At 39.6% G+C, this 22,777-nt stretch overlaps 1 protein-coding gene across 1 annotated transcript in view; it reads left to right on the forward strand.

Annotated features, from left to right (window-relative positions):
• The window catches only part of astn2 (astrotactin 2), a 244,671-nt gene that overhangs the window by 152,753 nt on the left and 69,141 nt on the right, over positions 1-22,777 (forward strand). Inside the window, exons 12-13 of the mRNA XM_029444334.1 lie at positions 12,001-12,167; positions 14,429-14,617. Of these exons, the coding sequence (XP_029300194.1) occupies positions 12,001-12,167; positions 14,429-14,617 (356 nt within the window). The remainder of the gene's footprint in view (positions 1-12,000; positions 12,168-14,428; positions 14,618-22,777) is intronic.

Genomic DNA, 22,777 nt, shown 5'->3' on the forward strand with positions numbered 1-22,777 from the left:
AATTTGAGTTGCAACAGCAGAGTGGCACAGTTCCAGTATCAGGTCATACTCACTCAGTGAAGTGAAGAAGAGTTTCGTTGTGACGTTATATATCCAGCGTCCATGTGACGTTAGTATATCTGGCGGCAAAAGTGAACTGCAGTCAATGAGCCGTGGCCTGTAAAGATCTGCAGAGCAGAGAAGCCCCCTAGTGTGTGTCGCATGTTCAAATTGAACCACGTTCGAACACGCCACGCCCTTGGGTCCCCATCAATACAACCACCGAGTATGAAGTAGATCGGTTCTCGAGAAATGTGAAGGACAAACCCACATACAGACAAACATAGATTATTTGCGTTATAGTTGGATTTTTGAAAACCTTTAAATAGCATGCCTGACAAGCAATAATGTATGTATAATACAATTTTATCTTAGCCGTATATTACAATATTATCTTAGCTGATAAGACTTTGTAGAATAAACTAAATAACACCTGCAACATTTTCAGCTTTTTATTTAAATCTACATATTAAATTATTTTGCACATGCCTTCTGCAACTCATTACCTCCCCCTGTGTTACCATGACGACTACTTCATATTAATAACCCTGATTCATATAAGCCATCATTCATCAGAACCAAGGCAATTTCCACCCTTGACATATACGGAGGCTTTTACGACTAAATATGTTTTTCTCCGCATATAGTGGTAATTGCCTCTTGCACCAAACGTATTGACAGTATGTTCATTATTGTTTTACCGTTAATATGATGACATCTTATAACAACCCTCTCTGCAGTAGTTTGGTGTTCTTCTTCTGTGTCACACAAGCACCTGAATGTGGCTTCCGACAAATTTCATGCATTTCATGCTCTGTTCTGTCTGTTGTGTGACATTTTAAAGGCTGCAAAGCCTTTAGTTTATTCTCACAGAAAAGAATTGGATACATACCGTACATGGCATTTCTTTATTTTCTCAACAATTTTCGGAAATGCAACATTTAAATGTAGGAATATTTGAATTAACGATATGTGCTACATCAATCTTTGTTTCTAATTTAACTCATGCCATAGTATGTTTCCTATTTAATAACACAGACAATATTTCACATGGTGGTTTGTTGTATTACCGTAAATACAAATGTAGTCATGTTAGCTTGAACATGCTTTGCGTAGTGTGAAATAGCTGATATCCGTTACAGAGAAGTGTTGTATGTGTTTTCACAGTGGTACATTAATAGCATTTATCCTGTACAGGAGCTGCAGACTAAAATTTAACAGGCAGTTTCTCATACTAAACCTATGCTGCTAAATGTAATCCTTATTAGACCCAAAGGTGAAAAGTAGTAGAGAATGTGTATAAAATATGAATTAGTATGTTTTGATAAGCCTGGATTGTTTGTCATATTCAGTCCCTTGTCAAGCCGCTGGACATATAGTGACATCTTTAATTAACAGTTGTGTGAACTCTACACACTACACATATTTTTTCTCCCACAGCTAAACCATTTGCACAGGCAGAACCATGTCGAAGGACTGTCAGGAATAAACACCCTAAAATAAAGAAAAAGAAGTAGAGAAAATCAGCATGGAAAGATTTAGTTTCAACTCACACTTTCAGAAAGTATAAATATTTGATGAAATGTAACTCTAAAATGATTCAGAACAGTCTCACGCCTCTGCGTGCGGCTGATTAATACACAGACAAAAAGATTGACAAAGCCTAGTCTTCCAAGATTAACTCTGAGGATCACAGGCACAGTAGTATTATTTTTGCTTTTCCGACTCTTTTGGGTTGGTGTATTTTAACCGCCCCTGTCAGAGCGGGTGTTAATACAGAGCAGTGACATGCCACGCGGAGGGCTTGGAATCCATTATCAGAGTCAGCTCCTCACGGCTGTCTGCCGCTCTAAAGACAGTTGAAATGCATTTGCAATGAATTACATTTTAGTCAGAACCAATGCTGAATTTTTTGGAAACATTGTTTATTCCATTTTTTGCTTGTGAGCAAGAGAGGATGACAGGTGGTTTATTCTTGTACTCGCCAACCTCAGTTTATAAAAACAGCTGTTATAAGTGCAGGTTAGCAATCTACCAGGCAGACAGGTAATGTTTTGTACCGCTGTCTTCATTTTTCATCTCTTGGCTCATTAAACAGCAGTTGGTCATATTATACATTACAGTAGCAATGTGCTGGGTAAAACTGTACGTTGTGTTGCTGATTACATTACAGCCTACACTGCAGTTTCCATGATCACACTTACTTTTTTCAACTATGTGAAATAGACAGTGGCGGGCTGTGCATGTCACACCTAGGCCTTCAGTGATTGTCCTACACAGTCCCACCTGAATTATTCCACCTCTTAATACCATCATTATGACGCCATGGCTGTAGAAACTATACATTTAGACAGAAACGCGTTGCATCACCCTAACAACAGAGTTATATTAATATTTCCGAAACATTTAGTTGTAAATAGCAGGCATTCCCAGCAGTACAATATTCAGTGCCTCTCAGAGGCTGTGAGCCGGGGGTACCGCTCGTAGTTAGTGATTTGAAAGTGGCGGACAAACTCTTTTCCCAGCTGTGATAGGCTCGCTAGCGTCGGGGTTGGCCGTTCTCTTCTCACGTTGTCTATCTTTTCTTGAAAAGTTTGTCTTGAAAATCGATCTCTTCTCCTCCTTCAGCCATTGTGGGTTGAAAAAACTGCTTGTAGAAATCTACACAAATTAGCTCGTTCAAAGTTGCTATCTCTGCATAGCTCTGCCTCTCAATAGTGCGTATCCAATCAAAAGACGTGGACGTGCCACAGTTTTGTCTCCGTGCACTTTAAGCGACAGGCACCCGCACTGTTGATTCTGAAGGCCTCAGGGCAGATCTCTTGGACCCTGGAAACACATCATGGCTGAAATATGATTGGATAAAAGCTCTAACATAAAGGCCAGACCTCCAAATCTCGATCTGAGGCCGGAAGCAGCGCAACCAAGAGGAAAGCTATGAAATGAAGAGAATAGACTATGGGGAATAATTTAATACATATTTGCGGAAAAAATATATCAAAATTAAATTTATATTCTGATGATGTTTAGGCCAGCAGAGAAGGCCTTGCTGGCCCTGACGGCCCACCACTGGAAATAGATATTGGTTCCTGGAAATGTTTCAGTGCAAATGGTTCTGACTAAATTGCTTGAAGTAAAAAAAAAAAGGGGAATCATATATTTAATTAAGTAGATAATCCTTTTTTTAAATGGTAAATCTCAACAATATTATAATGTTTTTTTTAAATGTAAATAATTACAGTATTAAAAAGCACCGACACACACAATTGAACATAGAAAAGTAAGATTACTTTTAATATTTTACAAAAATATTTCATTTATATTTTGAAATCGCTATATTGGAGTAGGTCATTAAAAAAAATGTTCTGACTCATTCCATTTGTGAGGAGACTTTTTAAACATTTGAAAACATGTGCTACCTCTACATTTTCTTTTGAAGAGAGCAAAATTTTTCAGTTCCTCGTTGGAAAAGACTGTCTCACTGCAAGGTCAAGCGGTGAAAATATTCTAAATGAAGCGTACGCTTAAACTCATTTTGATTTTTTTTAGGTGGGCCTTTCTTTTAGGTTGCTGCCCTCGTCCACAGCATTATATTGCTTAACTCCCGCGCCGGTACTCCTTTCTGCTTCTCCAAACTAGGGGCCAGTGCTACACTGACCTCTTACAACCCCTCTTCAAAACATCCAGACTATCCCTTTAAGCAGACAGAAACATGACATGACATTGCCATAGTTATTACACTACACTAAATATGTATTCTATTAAACTCTCTTAAAAAGATGCTTGAAACTGGAGTTAATGTTGTATTTAATTGTGTTGCAACACAGTAGCATAGCAGTGTAGGGAACTCTATTGGAAACATGTGGATTGTGTGGACAGAAACGATATAGCATTTGCCCAGGGGTGTGGAATGAATGGTCAAATTCCTGTTGAACCTGTGGTCAATCTACCGTGTCATCCACTGTGTTTGTATGAGAAAGGGGTATTGCTGATGTACTCTGTGAACTCTCCTGGGGCTGCTTGGTGAAGTTTGAAACTTTGTAAATATAGCTTTTCCTGGTAGCTTGCCATTTTTAAACTTTAATTTTGACAACTGCAGCATACTGTGGTTTCTCTGCTTTAAAGAAATGGAAGAATGTTTGTCTTTATGGCATATTATTGTATCCAGCTTCAGTATCTGTCTTCCTAATGGAAGTACTCGGAGGCTGAGCAGATGGTAGGGTATTATCTTTCACCAGCTGATGTGCCTTTTGGGACATCTCTGTTAAAGTTGTTTGGATGCAGGGTTGGCAATGATGTATTTTTTAACTTCAACCATCATCAGAGAGTTTAATTTTGGCCCGTCAAACTCCATTAGTTTATAACAGTTTAGAAAAGACAGATACTGTTGTCTCCGATCTCATTTTAAGGCGCTTGTATAGTGTCCCAGTATGCAAGACATTATTAAAATGTGTGGCACACTCCAAAAGTCAGGAATTAAATGATGAGTTGTCAGTGTGGAGCCAGATTTCCGCTTGGTTGCCTCCGGTTTGCATAAAGAGGCAGCAGGGAGGAAAAATGGCAACTAAAACCAAACAAAAGTTTTGTGCAAACCCTCCTCCCCTATTAGACCTCTACCCCCCCCTGTATCTCCCTACAGTCCTGTGTTTCTGACAACTGAGCATCATGGCTCCCCCCTGCTCTGCTGCACCAAACTGCTCCGTTTGCCTCATTACCATTGAAATTCAACGCTTTATGGTTTCAAGCAAATTGTAATAATTCTTTCATCCTTTCGCTCTGACACTGTTGGTTAAATGCCGGATCAAGTGTGTCATTTAGTATACCGCAGAGATGCACATAACGCTGCTGCAGCCAAGGGTGGGTGTTAAGATCTATGTACAATGCAGTTCACTAAGAGGCTTTAAGAACGGAACTATTAGCAAGTATTTGCAGCATGGCAGTAAAACACATAATATTCAATAAATAAATATTGTCTAATCTATTGTGCACAGTCACTAATTATGTAAGACAGCATGGGGGAAATTACAGTATGAGCAACATCAGTGAACTCTTGAAGCTAGAGTTATAGAGATATAGAGCATTAATATAGCAGAAAACAAATATTTGCTATGTAAAGAAATAGTGGGGTCGGTTAATGTCTAGTTGAGCAGACAAAGATGTCCCGCTGCCTTTGTGTGTGTTGCACTCATAGCTTTAAATGCTGTTTTTACATAACCGTAAATTATGAGTGCGGACATGTGAGTCCTGTGTGTGGCTAGCTAATGGCCTCCGCTGTGCACTGCGCTTATATTGAATGGATTAAGAAAGAGTATTACATCACACAGGCTTTATTCCCAAGTAACAGGTTAGATACCTGGAGGAAGATTAGTATTTCAATTTCCTCTCCCTTTTAATAATTCAGTAGGTGGAGGTGGACTACTTTTTGACAAGTAATACAGATAATATCTGTTTTTCTTTGTGGCAAGATTGAAAGATCGAAAGTAGCAGAACAAATAGTTATTGTTTGCCTGTTGCAGTAAATTGTTGTATATTCCTCCAATTTTGAGTGAAATCTGCAAGTAGGTGCGCATTTGTATTCCTCTTTTGATCTCTGTATGTCTCTGCCTCAGAAGCTCATTTCATGAAATCCATCAATCTACATTTGATGAATTAAAATGATCCAATAAAAACGAACCAATTTTAATTTAATCAATATGTTAACATTTTAACTTTGACAACACTTAAACTAGTGTTTATATTCTCTGTGTTTGGTTTCCCTGAGAAACATAAGTCATCATTAACAGACTACGTCTCTTTTGTCTTCATCATCAAAGGAAGCAAATAGCAGCAGTTCTTAATTGCCTTTGATGATTAAGCGTTGAGAGTAGCAGAGTCTGCTGGAGTCGCAGAACAAAGCCATCCTTCACTCTCATAGTCATCTGTTGCGTTGTCACCACTAAAGAAAGGTGGAAGAGCAATAGAGACAACATGGCCTCTGGATACAGTCGGTCTCCATAGTTGTAGAATGGATCCTGATTGGCTAAACACAAAAATGCAGATTATCACTGAGCAGACGTGTGAAGATGAGCGCTCAAGATTAAATCATCCTGAACAAGAACAAGGCAGTATGTGTTTTATATATATATATATATATATATATATATATATATATATATCCATCCTGTATGTTTGCATATGTAAACCGTTCGCTCACAAAAAAATAAGCGGATCAAAATTAAAAAAAAGAGCAGCCAAAATCTATTTTTTGCCTTTACACAACACCATTCCCAAAAGCTGACAGATAACTGTGTGTTTTCTCACTGAAGATTAAGTATGAAGTCTGAATTCACACGGATATAAGGAACAAACAGCTGGGTTGAGACTTCTTCTCACCAGGGGACTGCAATGCACCCTCACACGTCTTTTTTTTTTGCACTTGCAGCAATAAAACGTTGTGCCTAATTTAACCCATTTGAGCAGCAGTGCTACAGGGCATGCATCTCTGTCACCTCCAAACCAGATTAGGCTGTCAAATATGCTTTTAGAGTATTTGATCCCCCCCCCCCCCATGCGTCACTGTGATTTAGTGCTTGTGGTTAATTCGCTGTTTTGTAAAATAGTTAGAACGCATCTTCCTCATATTGTTTCCTATTTATCCATATGTTCATCACTGGAAAGAGTCTCTCCGGTCTTTCCGGTTTACAGCATTTCCTTGGCAAATGTTCTGTTGTGTTCCAAAGCCTGCAGTGGGCAGTACTATACGTCCTTGACGTTCACACTATCTCTTCTCTCCCTGAAATGTGTGTTGGCCACTAAGTATGAACATCTGGCATCTTAATTTTGACACGATCATTAAGAGACAGAGTTCTCAATAGATTATGCTCATTTCCTGATTAAAGCTGAGGGTAGTAATGGGTAATTAGGAAACATGAATAGGATTCATTTAGAATGTGTGAACTTTAATTTGGGTGATCTATGTGCAGTATATAATGTGTAATAAGATGTATGTGCAGTTATATTTCATGCGTACTCACTTTGTCTCATTTTTCTTTGACGTCTTCAAACCTGCCTTATATTTTTAACCTCATATACGGGAGAGAAATAACCTTCACTCAGGTACTTAATGATGTCATAAAATTCTCATTTGTAATTTGCCCCCGCCAGAGAATACATACACAATCTACCTTAAGTGCTATATGTAAAGGAAGCATACAGGTGTAAAACAGAGAAAAGATACTATGTAAACATCCAAGCCATCACATTTCATCTAATAGTTGAATTAATTACAGTTGATTGCTTTTGCAAATTTGTGCACAAAAACCACACAAACACACAGCCAGACTTGTGTCTAATGCATCTTCTTTTAAACATATTCAATAATAAGTCATTACTCAATTGCCAGAACCTAATGCATTTTTAATGTATTTTTAATTAATTATAGTAACAACGTCTCATTCACTAAAGTTGTTTCTGTGTTGTTCAAGAGGCCTGTTCTCATTGTGCTGCCGTAGCAGAGTCCCTGCAGAAGACCTGACTAAAAAGAATTTTCTGAAATGCAAATCCTACCCCATCCCCATCCCTTTTGTCTTTGGAGAGTAGAAAGAGCAAGTGGCCAGTGCTAATGGCTAACCTTAAGTCCTTTTCATTCAACCGTAGAGTGATGCATGACAATTCTGAATTACAGGCAGCTATTCCCACAGCTCTGCCTTAGTGTGATGAATGGCTCCAATCTCTTTCTGGTGAGGAAGTTAGCATTATATTCATGAGATACAATCAATGGATCTGAGACCGGAGAGCCTTTCCATTGAATGTTGAACATATGGGACTTTGTCCAGAACACACGTGTGAACAATGTACAACGTTTATTGCACATTCTTTAGTGTTCAAAAATGCTATCGCTCAATCTGTTTTGTAAAACATCGACGGCCCCGAGAAAGATGATGTAACCTCATTTCAGGATTCATTTGTACCCTTTGTGTGGAAACTGCCTGCATTCAATCTTATGAGATAGTGATCTGAATATGATAGCATAATCTTCGAATTCTGTGAGAAATCATTTTTTAATTAGAGGAAAATAACCCCTTAATTACTGATCGTGGAGTCACAACTGGTGGTGGATTGCAAATCATGCTGTTGATTATCAAATAGCTTTTGGGCAAAAACTAATGATCACATTAAACAGTCCCATGACCTGTCACCCCTCATTTGACTAAGTTGACAACTGAATCAGGAAATATGTATTCCATAATTGCTTTGGTAATTGTTAGTGTATAAAAGTAAAAAGACAATAGAGATGCAGAGAAGATGATACATTCAAACCCGACATGAGTGTGAGGGTCTTCTAAATGTCAAAACACATAATCCTCAACTCACTTGTTCTCTCTCCAGTTTGTTCCCTGGCTGAATTAAAATGGATGTTTTTTTTGCAAAAGCTTCAATAACTGAAGAGCAGCTGCTGCTCTGAGGACATTCAAGGCTTTGGAGGATTCATTGGTATGCTTTCCAGTTTGATTCTGTTGCGGATGAGATGTTACCAAAAGAAGTGGAGAAAGTATAAGACATCATGCTCTACACAAGTTCCAAGCACCCAGCACCAGATTGTATCGAGTCCAGAGCTCTCCCTACAATTTATCTGGCAGTACAGCTTTGTCACAGTGTTTAAAACGCTACAAAAACATTTTTCCCACTTTACTCCCGTAGCTTTAAAAGTGTTGAATGAAGCAGCTAGCTGTTTATTAGAACTGACATTCAGGCTGACATCCCTATTTCTCTTGTTCTGGCCTCAGTAACAACATTGAAGCTTTTCCAAACATCTCTCACATTGTTAGCTCCGGCTCCATCCTCTCTTCGTATCTTAGTTTGTCTCGTCTGACTTAATGTCAGACCCACCAAACGAGCCCTTTAATTGCATCTGTGACCCATCGTTTATTACCAGGGAAAATGTTGTTTACTGCTGATGTCAGGGACCTCGCAGAAGAAGATGTATTGACATGAACAGTGTTCAGTCTGTACAGCCAAAACAAAGTTGAAAGGCTCGATAAACAATGTTCGCCCAGATTTCTTGTGTTTTTATATATTTCTGCACAGCGTGGGTAAAAGAGGAAAACAGCATTGTCATTAGTGGGAGTGGAGGTCACGCTATATTTCATTTGGGTCTATGACAACTACTGATAAAACTATGAATCACTGACATTAAGTCACATGATTGGGCATACGGTGACATAGACTGCAGATATTGACAATATGCAAATATAAAGCCGGCAGCAAATGAAATGTCTGCTTTGGGGTGTGTCTACACTATATATCTATACCACTCTGTGAAATACAAGTGAGATGTCTAACACCTCTTTCTTGGAGGAATACATGTTCACATAGAGATGTGTTACATAACTGGCCACAACACCAATAGTACACCATGTCCCCATCATTTCCCCTCTTACTCGATGACCCTTACAGAGCTACAAAAGCTTCCTCTGTGTATGAATCTCTCTCTACACTTTGTCAGCCACATTTTCATAAATGGCAAGACACAGGCTTATTTGTAACTCGTATACCTGAAGGCTAGCGGAGAGCAGGGTAAACACTTATTCTCAAGCTCTGTTAACACTGACAAAGCCTCTTCTTGTGTTTCCTGATACATGTTTTTTTTCTCACTCACAACATAACAAATGCAAGGCACTTCTTAACCTTGAGCGACGGTAGGCCAACTTCATTTTTATAAATAGCAGAAATACACCAAACACCTAACATGTTGTGTCATCACGCCTCACACACCCACAATCAATCCCACACAGACACACACACAACACGAGGAATCGCAGATGAGTCAGAGTGGCCGTCAGTGAAAGTGGTGAACAGTGCTCTGCAAAAAATAATTTAGGAGTCTCTTGCGGTCTTCATTTTAAACCAACGGAAGCATCACATCAACACATCTCTAAAATTACAGCAGCACTTCTAGTTCTGAGAAAAGTGATGGCACATGTTCAGCATATGGCTGTCTGAGTTGAGTAAATTGAGTGTAAATTGATCCCAGTCTCCCAGCATGGAAACCCCATCAAATATTTAAGTTTAAATTTAAGCATTTTCCAAAATGACTATGAACTATTAATAGTATCAATTACTGTGTATCCATGTCTACCATTCAAGTGAATGTAAAATAAGTGAGGGAATAAGGGAATTATGATGTAGTTTTGGTGTGAGTCTGAAGTCGAGTGCATTACCACATGTGATGGTGAACAGGTTATTCCATTTATTTAGAGATCCTCTGACAGTGAAGGCTAATACCTAAAATATTAAACTGACACAAAAATACCATTAAATCACTAAATGAGTCCGATGAAGTGCTGAGCAGAACATGTTGCTCTTTTCAATGTCAATAAAATATCCATGATCATATATTTACCGGTTGAGTGTGCCGTCTCTACAGCAATCATTTCTGGTATATTTATTATAGATTATTTTTTTGATTACACGTTCATCCTGCAGTTGCCAGCATTTTCCAGCCCTGCAGTACAACGCTCACTCTTTTAACCATACAGTCACTGTTGATCAATTACATCAAGGAGTATGATACTTTTGATGAAATAAAGAAAGAAATAGCTATATTGTCATGTCATGAGGTAAAAACCTAAATCCTGACTGACAAAGAAAGATAATGGTTCACTAAAGAAGCAATTCAAAGCAATAACACATCAATAAAGTATTTAAAACATGTTAAATGTCACTCTGTAAGTCACTTATGAGGATATTGAATAAGTAATATCATAACAGCTTTTTTTCTGCCTCTATAACAAAAGCTGAGCCAGCAGAAAAGTTCATCACGTGTAACTTCTTTGTTTTGTTTGCCTAACAATCTTTTATTTATTTACATCCGAGATGGATAATGCCACCCAAATCACGAACAGTAGGCTATTAAGTCTACAAGTTATTAATGCTAAAGTAAAATTAAATTTTTAATGGAGTTCAGCTTTGTTATAGAACGCATCTGTTGTCGTTGCATTCATGCTTAATTGTTATTTGTTAGGCTGGGGGAAATATAATTAATACAAAAAAAAATAAACATACTTCTTAAATGTAACGCTGTAAGATAAATGAGCAGATCTAATGTTGGGATATTGGACCCAGTGTTCCCACTTTGTGTATGCTCAGGTAAATGTGATTTGTTTTGTGTGGAGGTTGCTTTGTATCGATGCTAAACTAAAACTGAATGATGAATTGTATCTGAAACTGTAACACAATGTTCAACTGTGATATCGGTAACTTACTGCTTGGTCACATGCCGTACCCGACCTTCACCGATACTTCAGCGACACCCTCATTTTGTGCTTTTGTGTATGAAATTGAGATATTTCTGCTCGTCAATGCCCATATTTATAATGTCTAACACCAGTCATTGACAACCCATTTTAAGTGAATTGTTTCCATTTCTTTCACTCCAATGTAAAATGGACAATTCCCCATACACTAAATTCCTATTTATTGCTTACACTCCTTGTTGGCCTGGGGAAGGTGTAGACACCGCATGTCTCCTCTGATAAACAGAGTCCCCTGCCACTCTTTTCCACCTGTCAGTGTGGTGTCTCACCAGGAGAGCATAACAACTGTGGAGTTTTGTATCCAACATGAAAAAAGCAGTGGGACCAGCTTTCAAGATGATTCCAAGCTGCCAGTTTGCAGTGTTTCATTTATTTTATCAAATTGAGAGACATCCATGTTTTCTATATCATGAAATAAGATAATTGCCATCTTTCATTCTTTTATCTTTGCATTTCTCAATATCCCACTGCCCATTTCTCCGCTCTCATCTTTACCATCTAACTATCTTCACACCCTCGATGCCGCCTCATCCTGATTAAAATGCACACGCTGACCTCTGCGCCTCACTCTCTTCTTCTCTCTCCTTAATTTATGCCTTCCTCCTTACCCTCTCCACATCTCCCTCCCACCACCTCTCCTTCTTTCTCTGTCTCTTTTTTCTTGCAGTGTCCGGAGGGGCTGAGGCCAATGAAAGATGGCTCAGGTTGCTATGACTACTCTAGGGGCATTGACTGCACGGATGGCTTCAATGGAGGCTGTGAACAGCTGTGTCTCCAGCAGCTCCTGCCCCTTGAAGATGACCCCAGTTCCAGCAACGTGCTCATGTTTTGCGGGTGAGAATAACTAACAGTGGAAAAAATTGAAAGGTGTCCGCAGGCTGGAAATCAAGCTTCCTCATGAAATAGGCTTTGTGAGTGATATTTCAATCAAGAAACTCTTCCTCAGGCAAAGACCCACATGAAGGAAATTAGATATGCAAATGTAAGTGTGTAATCACCAAATCATATATATATATATATATATATATATATATATATATATATATATATATATATATATATATATATATATATTTATATATATATATATATATATATATATATATATATATATATATATGCGATGAAAGACATTTGCCCAAGATCATATATAAAAAAAGTTATTTTTAATATAATTACATATCCTATTGATGTTTTACAATATCAATTAATCCACGAGTCACAATGTTGTAGTATTACCCAACTGCTTTACAAATCCTTTCAGGAATACATGTACACAGTATAAAGTGTACAAATACAAGTTTGGTTTGGTTTGGGGTGGGCAATCCAGAGGGAGGGTGCAGCAACTGAGAAGGCCCATCACCCCAGGTCAGGAGCTTAGTCCTGGTGGTCTTTAGGGTGTTTGCATCTCCGGACCTGAGTCAACCGGGTAGGGATTTAGTTGGAGGGGAAGTCGGAGAGGTAAGGAGGGGCCAGGTTGTTTAAGGCTTTGTAGGTGGTGAATAGTATTTTGAAGTTAATCCTGTATTTAACCAGGAGCCAGTGGAGGTTATGGAGGACCGCAGTGACGCGTGTGGAGGTGAGCAGGTGGGCTGTGAAGTTCTAGACGTATTAAAGTTTACTTGTGATTTTGTTTGGTGAACCATAGAGAATGCTATTGCAGTAGTCGAGACCGGAAGCGATGAGGGCAGTGATAAACCTTGAACCATGCTGACGTTTCTGCACATTATTCAGTCAAAGATGTACTGTACAAAAGCCCTCTTCCTCACCCATGTCCCACTGAGAAGATACACTGTATGTGGACTTTGGAAGCTTTTTTTTTTTTTTTACACCTACACTTGAACTTAATTATTTCACGTGGCTTTGTAATCTCCAGGTAGTTCCAATTTGAAAAGAGGTTTTACCGTGGCCATGAAGGGCCAGGAAGCTGATCACCCGCGGTGTTACACTGTGGCATATTTGTACTAATGTGAAGCAACAAATCATATTTCACAACATTAGACCAACACTACCTGCGGATCAATGGGTACAGGCTGTTTGTGCCATGCTTGTCAGTGGAATTTCACAGCAGAAATCTTGTTGGCGCTACCGCAACACATTTTTCTATTTTCTCTCTCATCACATCTGTCATCTTTCAGGGGTTTTCTACTTCTAACATTAACACTTGGAGAATGTGGAGATACTGATAACCAGATGCAGATCTAATAACATTGATTGTGCCAAGTTACAACTCGCTTAATTCATATGCCATTATGGACCCAGGACAGAAATGGCTTTTTTGGGAGGTTTTGACAAGTGGGAACTCAACAGAGGGAGCAGGCTGACAGGTAAAGGAAATCTTAATTCTCCTTCCACAATGTGAGATATTTTTGCCCAGAACATTAGGCTCGCTTGTACTTTGGGTGAACAGGCCAACAACTAAATGTAATTTGCAGCTTACCCTAACGCCATCAGTAAAATGGATTTATTGCGTTGCAGATGCATGTTTTAAAAGAAAGCTGATAAAAAGCTAAATCAATGTCAGACAATGGCCAATGGGTTCCAAGATTGCATTTCGACAAATGCGTTACGCCTCTTTTGCTCTCCACGCGGTCTGTTCGACTGCAAGGAACCAAAGCCCACTCAGACGTGATTGGTAAATACTACTGGGACAACAAACGGAAAAACAACCGGTACCGAAATATTTTCCCGTTTGCCTCCAGATTCTGCAATTCATATGCAATTATAGAGATTACATTCTGACTGCTAGTGTTTGTATTGAGCTGGGTGGGCGCTGCCATAGATTGGTGGTAATTGCTCTACATGTGGCAGAAATGTCAAAGAAAATGGCTCAGTAGTTTTCTGTTCCTGAATTGGTAATTTATAGATCAAAGTATTAAAATATGAACATCTATAAACTGTATGGGTTCATACAATCACCAAGATCTCTTATGTTTTGCATTTTGCTGTTTCATCAACCTGCAATATTTATGCCACAATTCATCTTCTAATGTTCTTGCCAGCAACTATACAAGTGTCCTTTCACCTCAAGTGTAAACAGGTTCACATACATTACATGTTGTACATAACATTGACAGCTTTTCCCTCCTCCTCAGGTGTGTGCAGGAGTACAAACTGGCAGGGGATGGGCGCTCCTGCCTCCTGCTGTCAGACAACTGTGAGGGACCAAAATGCCCAAGGCAGGATGTCCACTTCAATGACACCCTGTTTGGTGAGATGCTGCATGGATACAACAACAAAACCCAGCAAGTCAACTTGGGACAGATTTTCCAAATGACCTTCCGGTAACTAGTGTACAAGTACACACATTTACACTTCCACACATTCATGCTCATGGTTGATCATCGATATACAGTATATTGATGTTTCCTTCATCTGATTCTCACTCTTGTCTTATAAATCCTTTTTTCTTTCTATTCTTTTGTCTTTTTGTCTCAACTTCAAAAAGCAATATCTTCATATTTCCACTATTGCAGATTACACCGACAATCTTCCGCTGAGACTTGCTGTTTCACATCATAACTGTTTACATCTTTCTGTGTCTCCGAAGACATGAGGAGTAATGGTCGTCTTTTATCCGTTTTGGGTTGCAGGAGAGATAGAAAGGCATGATGGCTCAGTGGAGCAGCTCTGAGAATCAGTAGTCGGGGTTTGCCGTTGGGGTGCCGCATCTGAGTTTGCACAGATGTGTGTGTATGTACTATATGTGTGTGTGTGTGTGTGTGTGTGTGTGTGTGTGTGTGTGTAAGAGAGAGTGAGAAGGGGATGACAGAGAGAGGATTGCGACTTATCCCATTGCAGTTCTCCCTCAACTGTCAGCCCTGTGAAAACCTGGCTCACTCTGATAAGTCACATGCTGTTTGTGGTGAAATGCTCCTGTAATCACAGAGAGATGATGAGGGTGTATCTATGCACAAATACATTACACACAGAAAAACACGCACAGACTATATCTAGCTTTCTCTGTGTGTCTGTCTTTTATTTGCCCACACACACACACACACACACACACACACATACACACACGTATTGTACATCTGCACAGTTTTTCAAGAACCCATGAAATGCCTTTCATCTGTTTTGCCCTATGGGTCACAATAGTTGTGGTTGGCTAAACACAGCCAGATGATGTGTCTGGTGTTGGTCCTCAGGGGTCCTTTGCAACGTATATTGTTGTTATTCAGGATTTCTACAGCATACATGGCACACTGGATACAACTCACATTGAAACAGAGAACACGTTAAAGTCACAAAAGACACATTTTCTTCTTTAACGTACCAGTATGAAGTAAATGGTGATTGGCATTTAGATTGGTTTCCTAAAAGCCTGGCTTTCACTCAGCAACTCTGTCAGCCACCGGGTATGATCTCCCAGGAAAATGAAGGCTCGAGTAACGGCACAAACCAACATTGCACATTCATTTGCATAAAGCTTAGTTGCTGTGTTGGTTGCAGCGCAAGAAGACACTGACAAGAGGAGAGGTGGAGACCTATGCCCTCATTGCGCGTCACCGGAGTCTCCCACAAGCTGCTAGCTTGACAGCTGTGAGTAATAACAATAGCCATGCTTGTTTTTTTATGTTCTTTCTGATATATTTACGTTCATAATGATCATTTTACGGGAGGCCTGAAGCGACGGGCTGCCAACTGTCTTGATAGATTTAGAGACTTTTGGAGCTTTTGCTGCGAGCTACTTTTGTTGGACCATTGCGCTGGGTTTTTCAGCTCGATAATTAAAATAATCTAGTTTACTCTTGCTGGCTTCTCCAATGTTATCTACTTACGCTTTAACTTGCTGTAGTTTTTCCTTTCAGAAATGTGTGTTTCAGAAATGATTTAATCGTTTGAGATCCAAAGTATGTATGGAGAATTTCTTTGGGTGTTATCAAATGATATACTCTAGAGATCTCCTTTTGCAGAGAAAGGCCATTGGTAAGCGTTTTCTTGTCTACAGTTCTGCACCATGACTTTTATCATCAAGACATCCACATGTTTTATTCAAAGGAGCCACAAAAAAAAGTAAATCAAGTAATAAGATTACTCTTTGAATCCATTGGAAAGCTGCTTCTCTCAGAAATGAATTATAATTCATATAATTCCTCAAAGTAGCATTTAGTGTAAGTAATCTACAGAAAAGTGCATAAAAAGGGGCTTCTGCCTTCATTTTAATGTATTCTTAATATAAACGTCTGTCAGGTGTAGTAGTTCTAGATGACATTAAGTTGAATTTATTTACTAGTTTACAATTGTGTCTGCAACTGTCCTTAAAGAGGCATTTGTGATGCCCTAAACTACCCACGTAGGAAGAGTTTCACTGCTGCATTTTTAAAAGATGGCCAATAAACACAAATCGTTATCATAAAATAAAAGAGTATTTGGATAAGACAGGAACACCGGCACCAATGTGTTTTTTCATGCATTACAGAGATTGCAGCCATTTAGCAGAGCATACAGTGCCTCTCTCACTTGTCTTTGAATGGGTGTGTACTGACGAACCGCACAGCATAAGGTGGGACACTTAGCAGCTGGGACTGACATTAAGAGCTAAAGTATTTAAAGTGGGATTACTAACTTTGATCACCAAAAAAGCTGTTAGCTAAAAGGGGCTTAAAATCCATCTTAAGAGAATTTGTACAAATAACTGGCACGTCTAAAGCCTAATAAGGAAAAAGGACGAAGAGCCTCTTGTTCCCCAAAGGTTCAAAAAGGCTAAACCAGTTGGGGACTATCCTTTAAGATAAAACAGATAAAACAAAGGCACAGTTTGAGAACCACGGAAAGCTTACAATCTTGATCCATTAGCCCTCAAGCAGCAGAGTGCCCGGGGGGTCCTCTGCATGCAGGCTCCAACTCTACACACTGGGTTACATCTAACTACGGCCAGTAAAGGGATTTGCACTCAAGCCAAGGCTCCAGTGGAGTTATGTCCACGACATGTTTGAACTAGTCAAACACCTTGACACTCCTGAGACACGCTAGACAAGCAATGAAAGATTTGAGGCTCTTTACGTGGCACACTGGGCTGTGCTTTTTTAAAAGTTTAAAAAGTTGCCCCTAAAAAATAAGAATATATCATCCAGAGAGTAACAAACCAGTTATGTGCTTTAATACTTTATATTTCCAGCATTTTAGTGATTGTTACTTTTATCCAGCCTGGAACCGTTGAGCTAGGCCTCAGTCCAGACCCAGTGCAACCCAGTGGCCGTAAACGAAGAAGGTTTTCCCTGTTAGACCGCTCATAAAATAGGGCTAAAAGAAAACGTTATTGAAATATTTGTCCTCCTACAGTCTCAAGGCAACTGCAGTCAAATGCACTCAATAAATATCTTATTAGAAGGTCACTACTTCCCCTCTCTGAACACCAAGTTCAAATTTGACTGCTCAGCTACAGCACCTCCATTCACTCTTTGTCTGGCTTCATAAATCGCTCATGTATTGTGGCTATTTATCTTCCTAAGAATGTAAATCAGTGCTGCATCAGTTTTTTTTTGTGGTGCACTTACACCGTGTCTGCTGTGAGATTTCTGGAAAAATACAGAGGACAAACAAAATGTTCTCTTCCCCACCTCAACCCTCATTATATTACACCTGTACAATTTGCACCTGTTCCTAGAAGCCTTTATCATGTTCCCCGCAGTTAGACGCACACTTCACTGATTACAGGCAGACGACAGACGAAGTGCACTTCCCGGCTGATGATGATAAATAACACACGTGTCTGGAGGTGCAGGGTACAGCTGAAATGATGCGCAGAAAGCATTTATGCAAATAGACTTATCTACCTACTGTACACAGTTCAGCAGTTATTGAAGAGGGTAGGTCAAAGAAAGAAAAAGAGAGAGAAAGAAAAGTTACTTTCTGAATCCATAATTACAATGAATGCCAAATTGGGGGAAAAGAAAAGCATATAAGGTTTATTGTTCACCCAAAGGTCATTTGTAGGCATCACCTGTGCGTTTCCATCTCCGTATATTGCAGGCTTGATCAAATTTATTTCACTTAACATTCTGAAAGTCACATTTTCCTGGAGCTATTCATCACTCTAAGTCTAACCAGACAAGCTAAGCACACAGGAGTATTATACTTGACTCCCCGTGCCTCTAATTAAACATGTGTATTACTGCATGTCATCTCTCCAAAGTGCTCATTCTGCTTATCAAATCCATTGTGTCTTTTGTGAAAAGAACGATAGCTTTGCCCCCTGAATGACTTGCTCCCAAAAGATTCTACATCACACTCAGTAGGTACATACGCTCTATATATTTATAGCAATATGTTGCAGTTTTTATTCTCATAATTTTCTCCAACGTTCCGGCATGCAGTCTTTGATATGCAGATGCAAGTCTTATACCACAGCCCTGCACCCCTTTTATTCTCTCACCTCCACGGTCTACCGATTCTCTCTTTCTCTCTCTCTCTCTCTCTCTCTTTTTTTTTCTTTCATGTCCTATTGCCTTGCATCAGTAGCTCAAAGTGAATTATTAGATGATTAAAATGAATTGTATTGTTCAAGTCACAGCATCACTGGCAGTGTGTTAATATGAAATATTACCTGTAATGTATGACTGTATTGCATACATTTAGTTGTAAAATGATCTCACTTTGCTCAGCCTCTCGAAGCAGACCAGGGGAATGAATTTAGAAAATTGCTGTTATGAAATTACAGAATAACACAATGTTGTCCAAGCATGCATTTGTGTGATAAAGTTACATGGGTTAATGTGAACGTTGCGGCTTAGAACGATTCCATTACAATAGGATTGCGATATCCCTATTTAAAGATATGAAGTCCACCCAACAGAGAAGGTATTTTCATTTAAAAAGGTTATTTCTGTGAAAAGACGCAGGCTAATTACAAGCTATCATTTTTTCCCTTCTTTTTGACAGCACTTTATATCCTTCATATATGTAAAAGTATACCAGCCTCTTCATCCAATTATCAAATCAGTTTGATGAAAAACACTTATTTCTCCTACAGCTCCATGCTTTTTATTTATAGTCTGTGTTCAATTCACTCCTTTGTGCTCTGTAATAACATATTGCCACTCATAGAGGCATGTGGACACACACACACACACACACACACACACACACACACACACACATGCACACAAATTAATAGGTGGAGAAAAAGGAATGTGAACGGGTGGTGGGGCTGTGATAATGGCCTGAAGAGTACATTTTTGACCCTGTCAAATGAATTGCCACACACGAACGTACTGTACACACATATGGTATGCGCTATATGGGTATGTAAACTGAGAAACGGCAAGAAAATAGCAGACTGGGAGCATTCAATGATAGTTATTCATTGGAGAGAGACAAATAACCACACACACATACGGTACATTGGTAAATTTGGACTTTTTAAATGCCCACAGTAGAGGTCTTTGGACCTGATCTGAAATAAGCCTTTTGGAAAACCCACCTGAACACGACCAAATTATTATAAATATTATTGTTTTAATTGAGAACTGGAGTGCCTTGACAGCCGAGTGGTTACAGCGCACGTGTCCTGGGTTCGATTCCTGCCTTGGGACCTCTGTTGTCATATCTCTCTCTCCTCCATTACTGTCCTCTGTCAAATAAAGGCAAACAATTTTAACCAACAAAAAGGGGGAACTGATCCAAAAAGACCCAACTATAATTCATCCTGACCTGCCCCTAACAGAGAGAGAACACAAACAATGACAGCAGCACGATGCACCACGACCCAAAGAGCTGCACTTCACTGCTCACACTCAAATCAAAGAGATTGGCACAGGGACCGGATGACCAGCTGCAACAGGACAAAACCCTACCGGGACTTGATCATTTCCAGTAATGATAGATGTATTCCTCTCTAACACACAATTTGACATGATGCCATAATGAGAAACAAGCCTTGTTATCATGTAGATACATATAATAATCACATTTGTCTAATGTCAATTTAAAAGCACAATTGAGTGAAGTTGCTTGGTATAAATATTTGATCTGCACCCAGCGCCCTGAGAAATCTATCCTGTCCAAACAGCCGCGCGGTAAGAGTGCAGCGCATTGAGCGAGTGTCTGAAGTGTGGGTTGTGACAAATGAGAAGCAATGGTTGAGAAGGAGAAGAAAAAGACGCTTCACCTGCTTTGTGAAGGTGATGCTGCGCCGTTGTCACTCTGATGCCGAAGACACTTTTCACAAAAAAGAAAAGCTACAGTAAGGAAGAAAAGAGACACAAGTGCTTTTGATGGGCGCTCTGTGCTAACTCCTCATCACCGCTCACCTCTCAAACTAAGATGACACCACAACATGAATAATTTGTGAATCTGGCAGCCCACAAGGCTCATAGGCATATACACAACCACATTCCCATGTTGCTTGGTAATTTCCCGTAATTATCTCCTTGCTACACACACAGTTGCTTCTACTGGGTAGTTGAGTCAACAAACATTATAAAGCAATTTTCTTTCCACATACTGAGTAGCCATAAGACAGTGAGCCAGACTGCTGAGGTGAAGGGTTAAGCTACTCAAGGTTGATGAGAAGCTTCCTAATTCTCTTCCCTAAAATAAGTGGTCTGTTTGCTTCCTAAGCTCCCAACTTTAACTGTAGTGTTTACCCTTTTATTCTTTCCTGTGCATGTGTGTGTGTGTGTGTGTGTGTGTGTGTGTGTGTGTGTGTGTGTGTGTGTGTGTGTGTGTGTGTGTGTGTGTGTGTGTGTGTGTGTGTGTGTAGGGCAGCCTTGTGAACCCACACAGACGTATGTGTGTTTCTGGGTTTCAAAAACAGTTCAAATAAGAAATTTGCAAAGAAATGCTGGCACAGAAATACTGATGATTATTCAGATACTCAGAGTTTAATGTTGCATTTGTTTATACATAATGTTAAATTCATTCTGCTAACTTCCCCATACTGGAATATTGAAGATTGGGACTGCATATTTTCTAATTCACTGTAGTGGGTAACATTTAAAGGGCCAATCCAACATGTTTATGCATGAATGGCAGTTTACTTGTTATGTAACCTGCAAAAACCATTGAAGCAGCTCTGGAGGGAGTTTTCTGCAGCTGAAATAACCCTAATGATGTCATCAGAGTTAACTATGCTCGGGCTTTTAGTCTATAAATTATTTTTTCAGACAGGCTGTCATACAAACTGGGGTCATGGCATTTGAAAGGTGTGGGTGTTTACCGGGTTGGAAGGGTCTATTGAAAAGATGCTATCCAGCTGCATTGTGGGAAGTCCAGGATCTAACATTGACCCATACTTAGACTAAGACACCTTTTACACCTACATTTATTGTATCCTGTATCTGAATATCATCTGGAAGGATGAAAGTTAATGCAGCTGTAAATGTACAGAATGTATAGCGATAGGAATGGACGGAGCACACCCCATGTGGAGGTGGTTGGATCTCAGCCAGGTGTTCATGCAATCTATAAAGTCTGGCAACATACTCGCAAACCTCTTCCCACTATCTTTAGCCTTGGAAATATCTACAAACCTTCCATGGTAATTTAAAAAGAAGTATACAGCTGGATCACAAGAAAATGTATTAAGAACCAAAAGGATATGCAAAGCCCCACGATCAGATGTCATTGTCCAGATAAAGTAGTATTTCAATGTCACTTGTAAATGGGATCTGTATCGATATTGACTTTTTATCCAACTATATTGTTTATTTGGATCCCCATTATCATCCTCAAAGTGTTTGCTAGTCTCTAACTGTATATTTGTTGCTCACATGAAACGTCTTGATTTCCTTGGTACTTATATGTCACCTGCAAAGCTAGTGGCACTTGTGTCAGGTGGAACTGGAGTGTTGATGCACTAATTCTGCAAGGCTTCTGCTTAACCTACTGTGGCTTAGATCGTACGTTGCTTTAGACAGAAGCATCTGCCAATTAAATAAATGCACAATCTTTGAGTTTATTTGGGCATATTTCAACAAAGAGGGGCCTCATTTACAGGCTTGGTGTTCACATGGGTTAACAACACACATTGCAGCAGCGGACTATCTGGAAAGTTTTGCTCTTAATCACACATTGAAGCCTTAGCAGAAGGAATGTAGTAAAAAAAAAATGTTTTAAAAGGTGCATGTGTATGAGGAGGTTCTTAAAGCCTCAAGGGATTCCTCCGTCTTTGAGACTTAGTAGGCATAAGGTGAGCACGCTTTGGAGATTGCGGAGGCTCTGTGTGTGTGTGCTCAGACATTCCTGTGGGTTTGTGTTTACCTTTGTGTGGGTATGTTTTCTGGTGTGAGTCCGTACACATTCATACACGAGTGTGATCACTCCTGAGGCAGTCGCTCTCTGCTCAATAACTCACGTGGCAAGGCAGGACCTAATAGACCCGGCCTAATATCAGCTAATGTCAGAGAGGATTATAGCTGACTACCTGCTGTTTGACTGGAGAGAGAGAGAGAGAGAGAGAGAGAGAGAGAGAGAGAGAGAGAGAGAGAGAGAGAGAG

The sequence above is a fragment of the Cottoperca gobio genome, chromosome 12 (genome assembly GCF_900634415.1).
Source record: "Cottoperca gobio chromosome 12, fCotGob3.1, whole genome shotgun sequence".
NCBI lineage: Eukaryota > Metazoa > Chordata > Actinopteri > Perciformes > Bovichtidae > Cottoperca > Cottoperca gobio.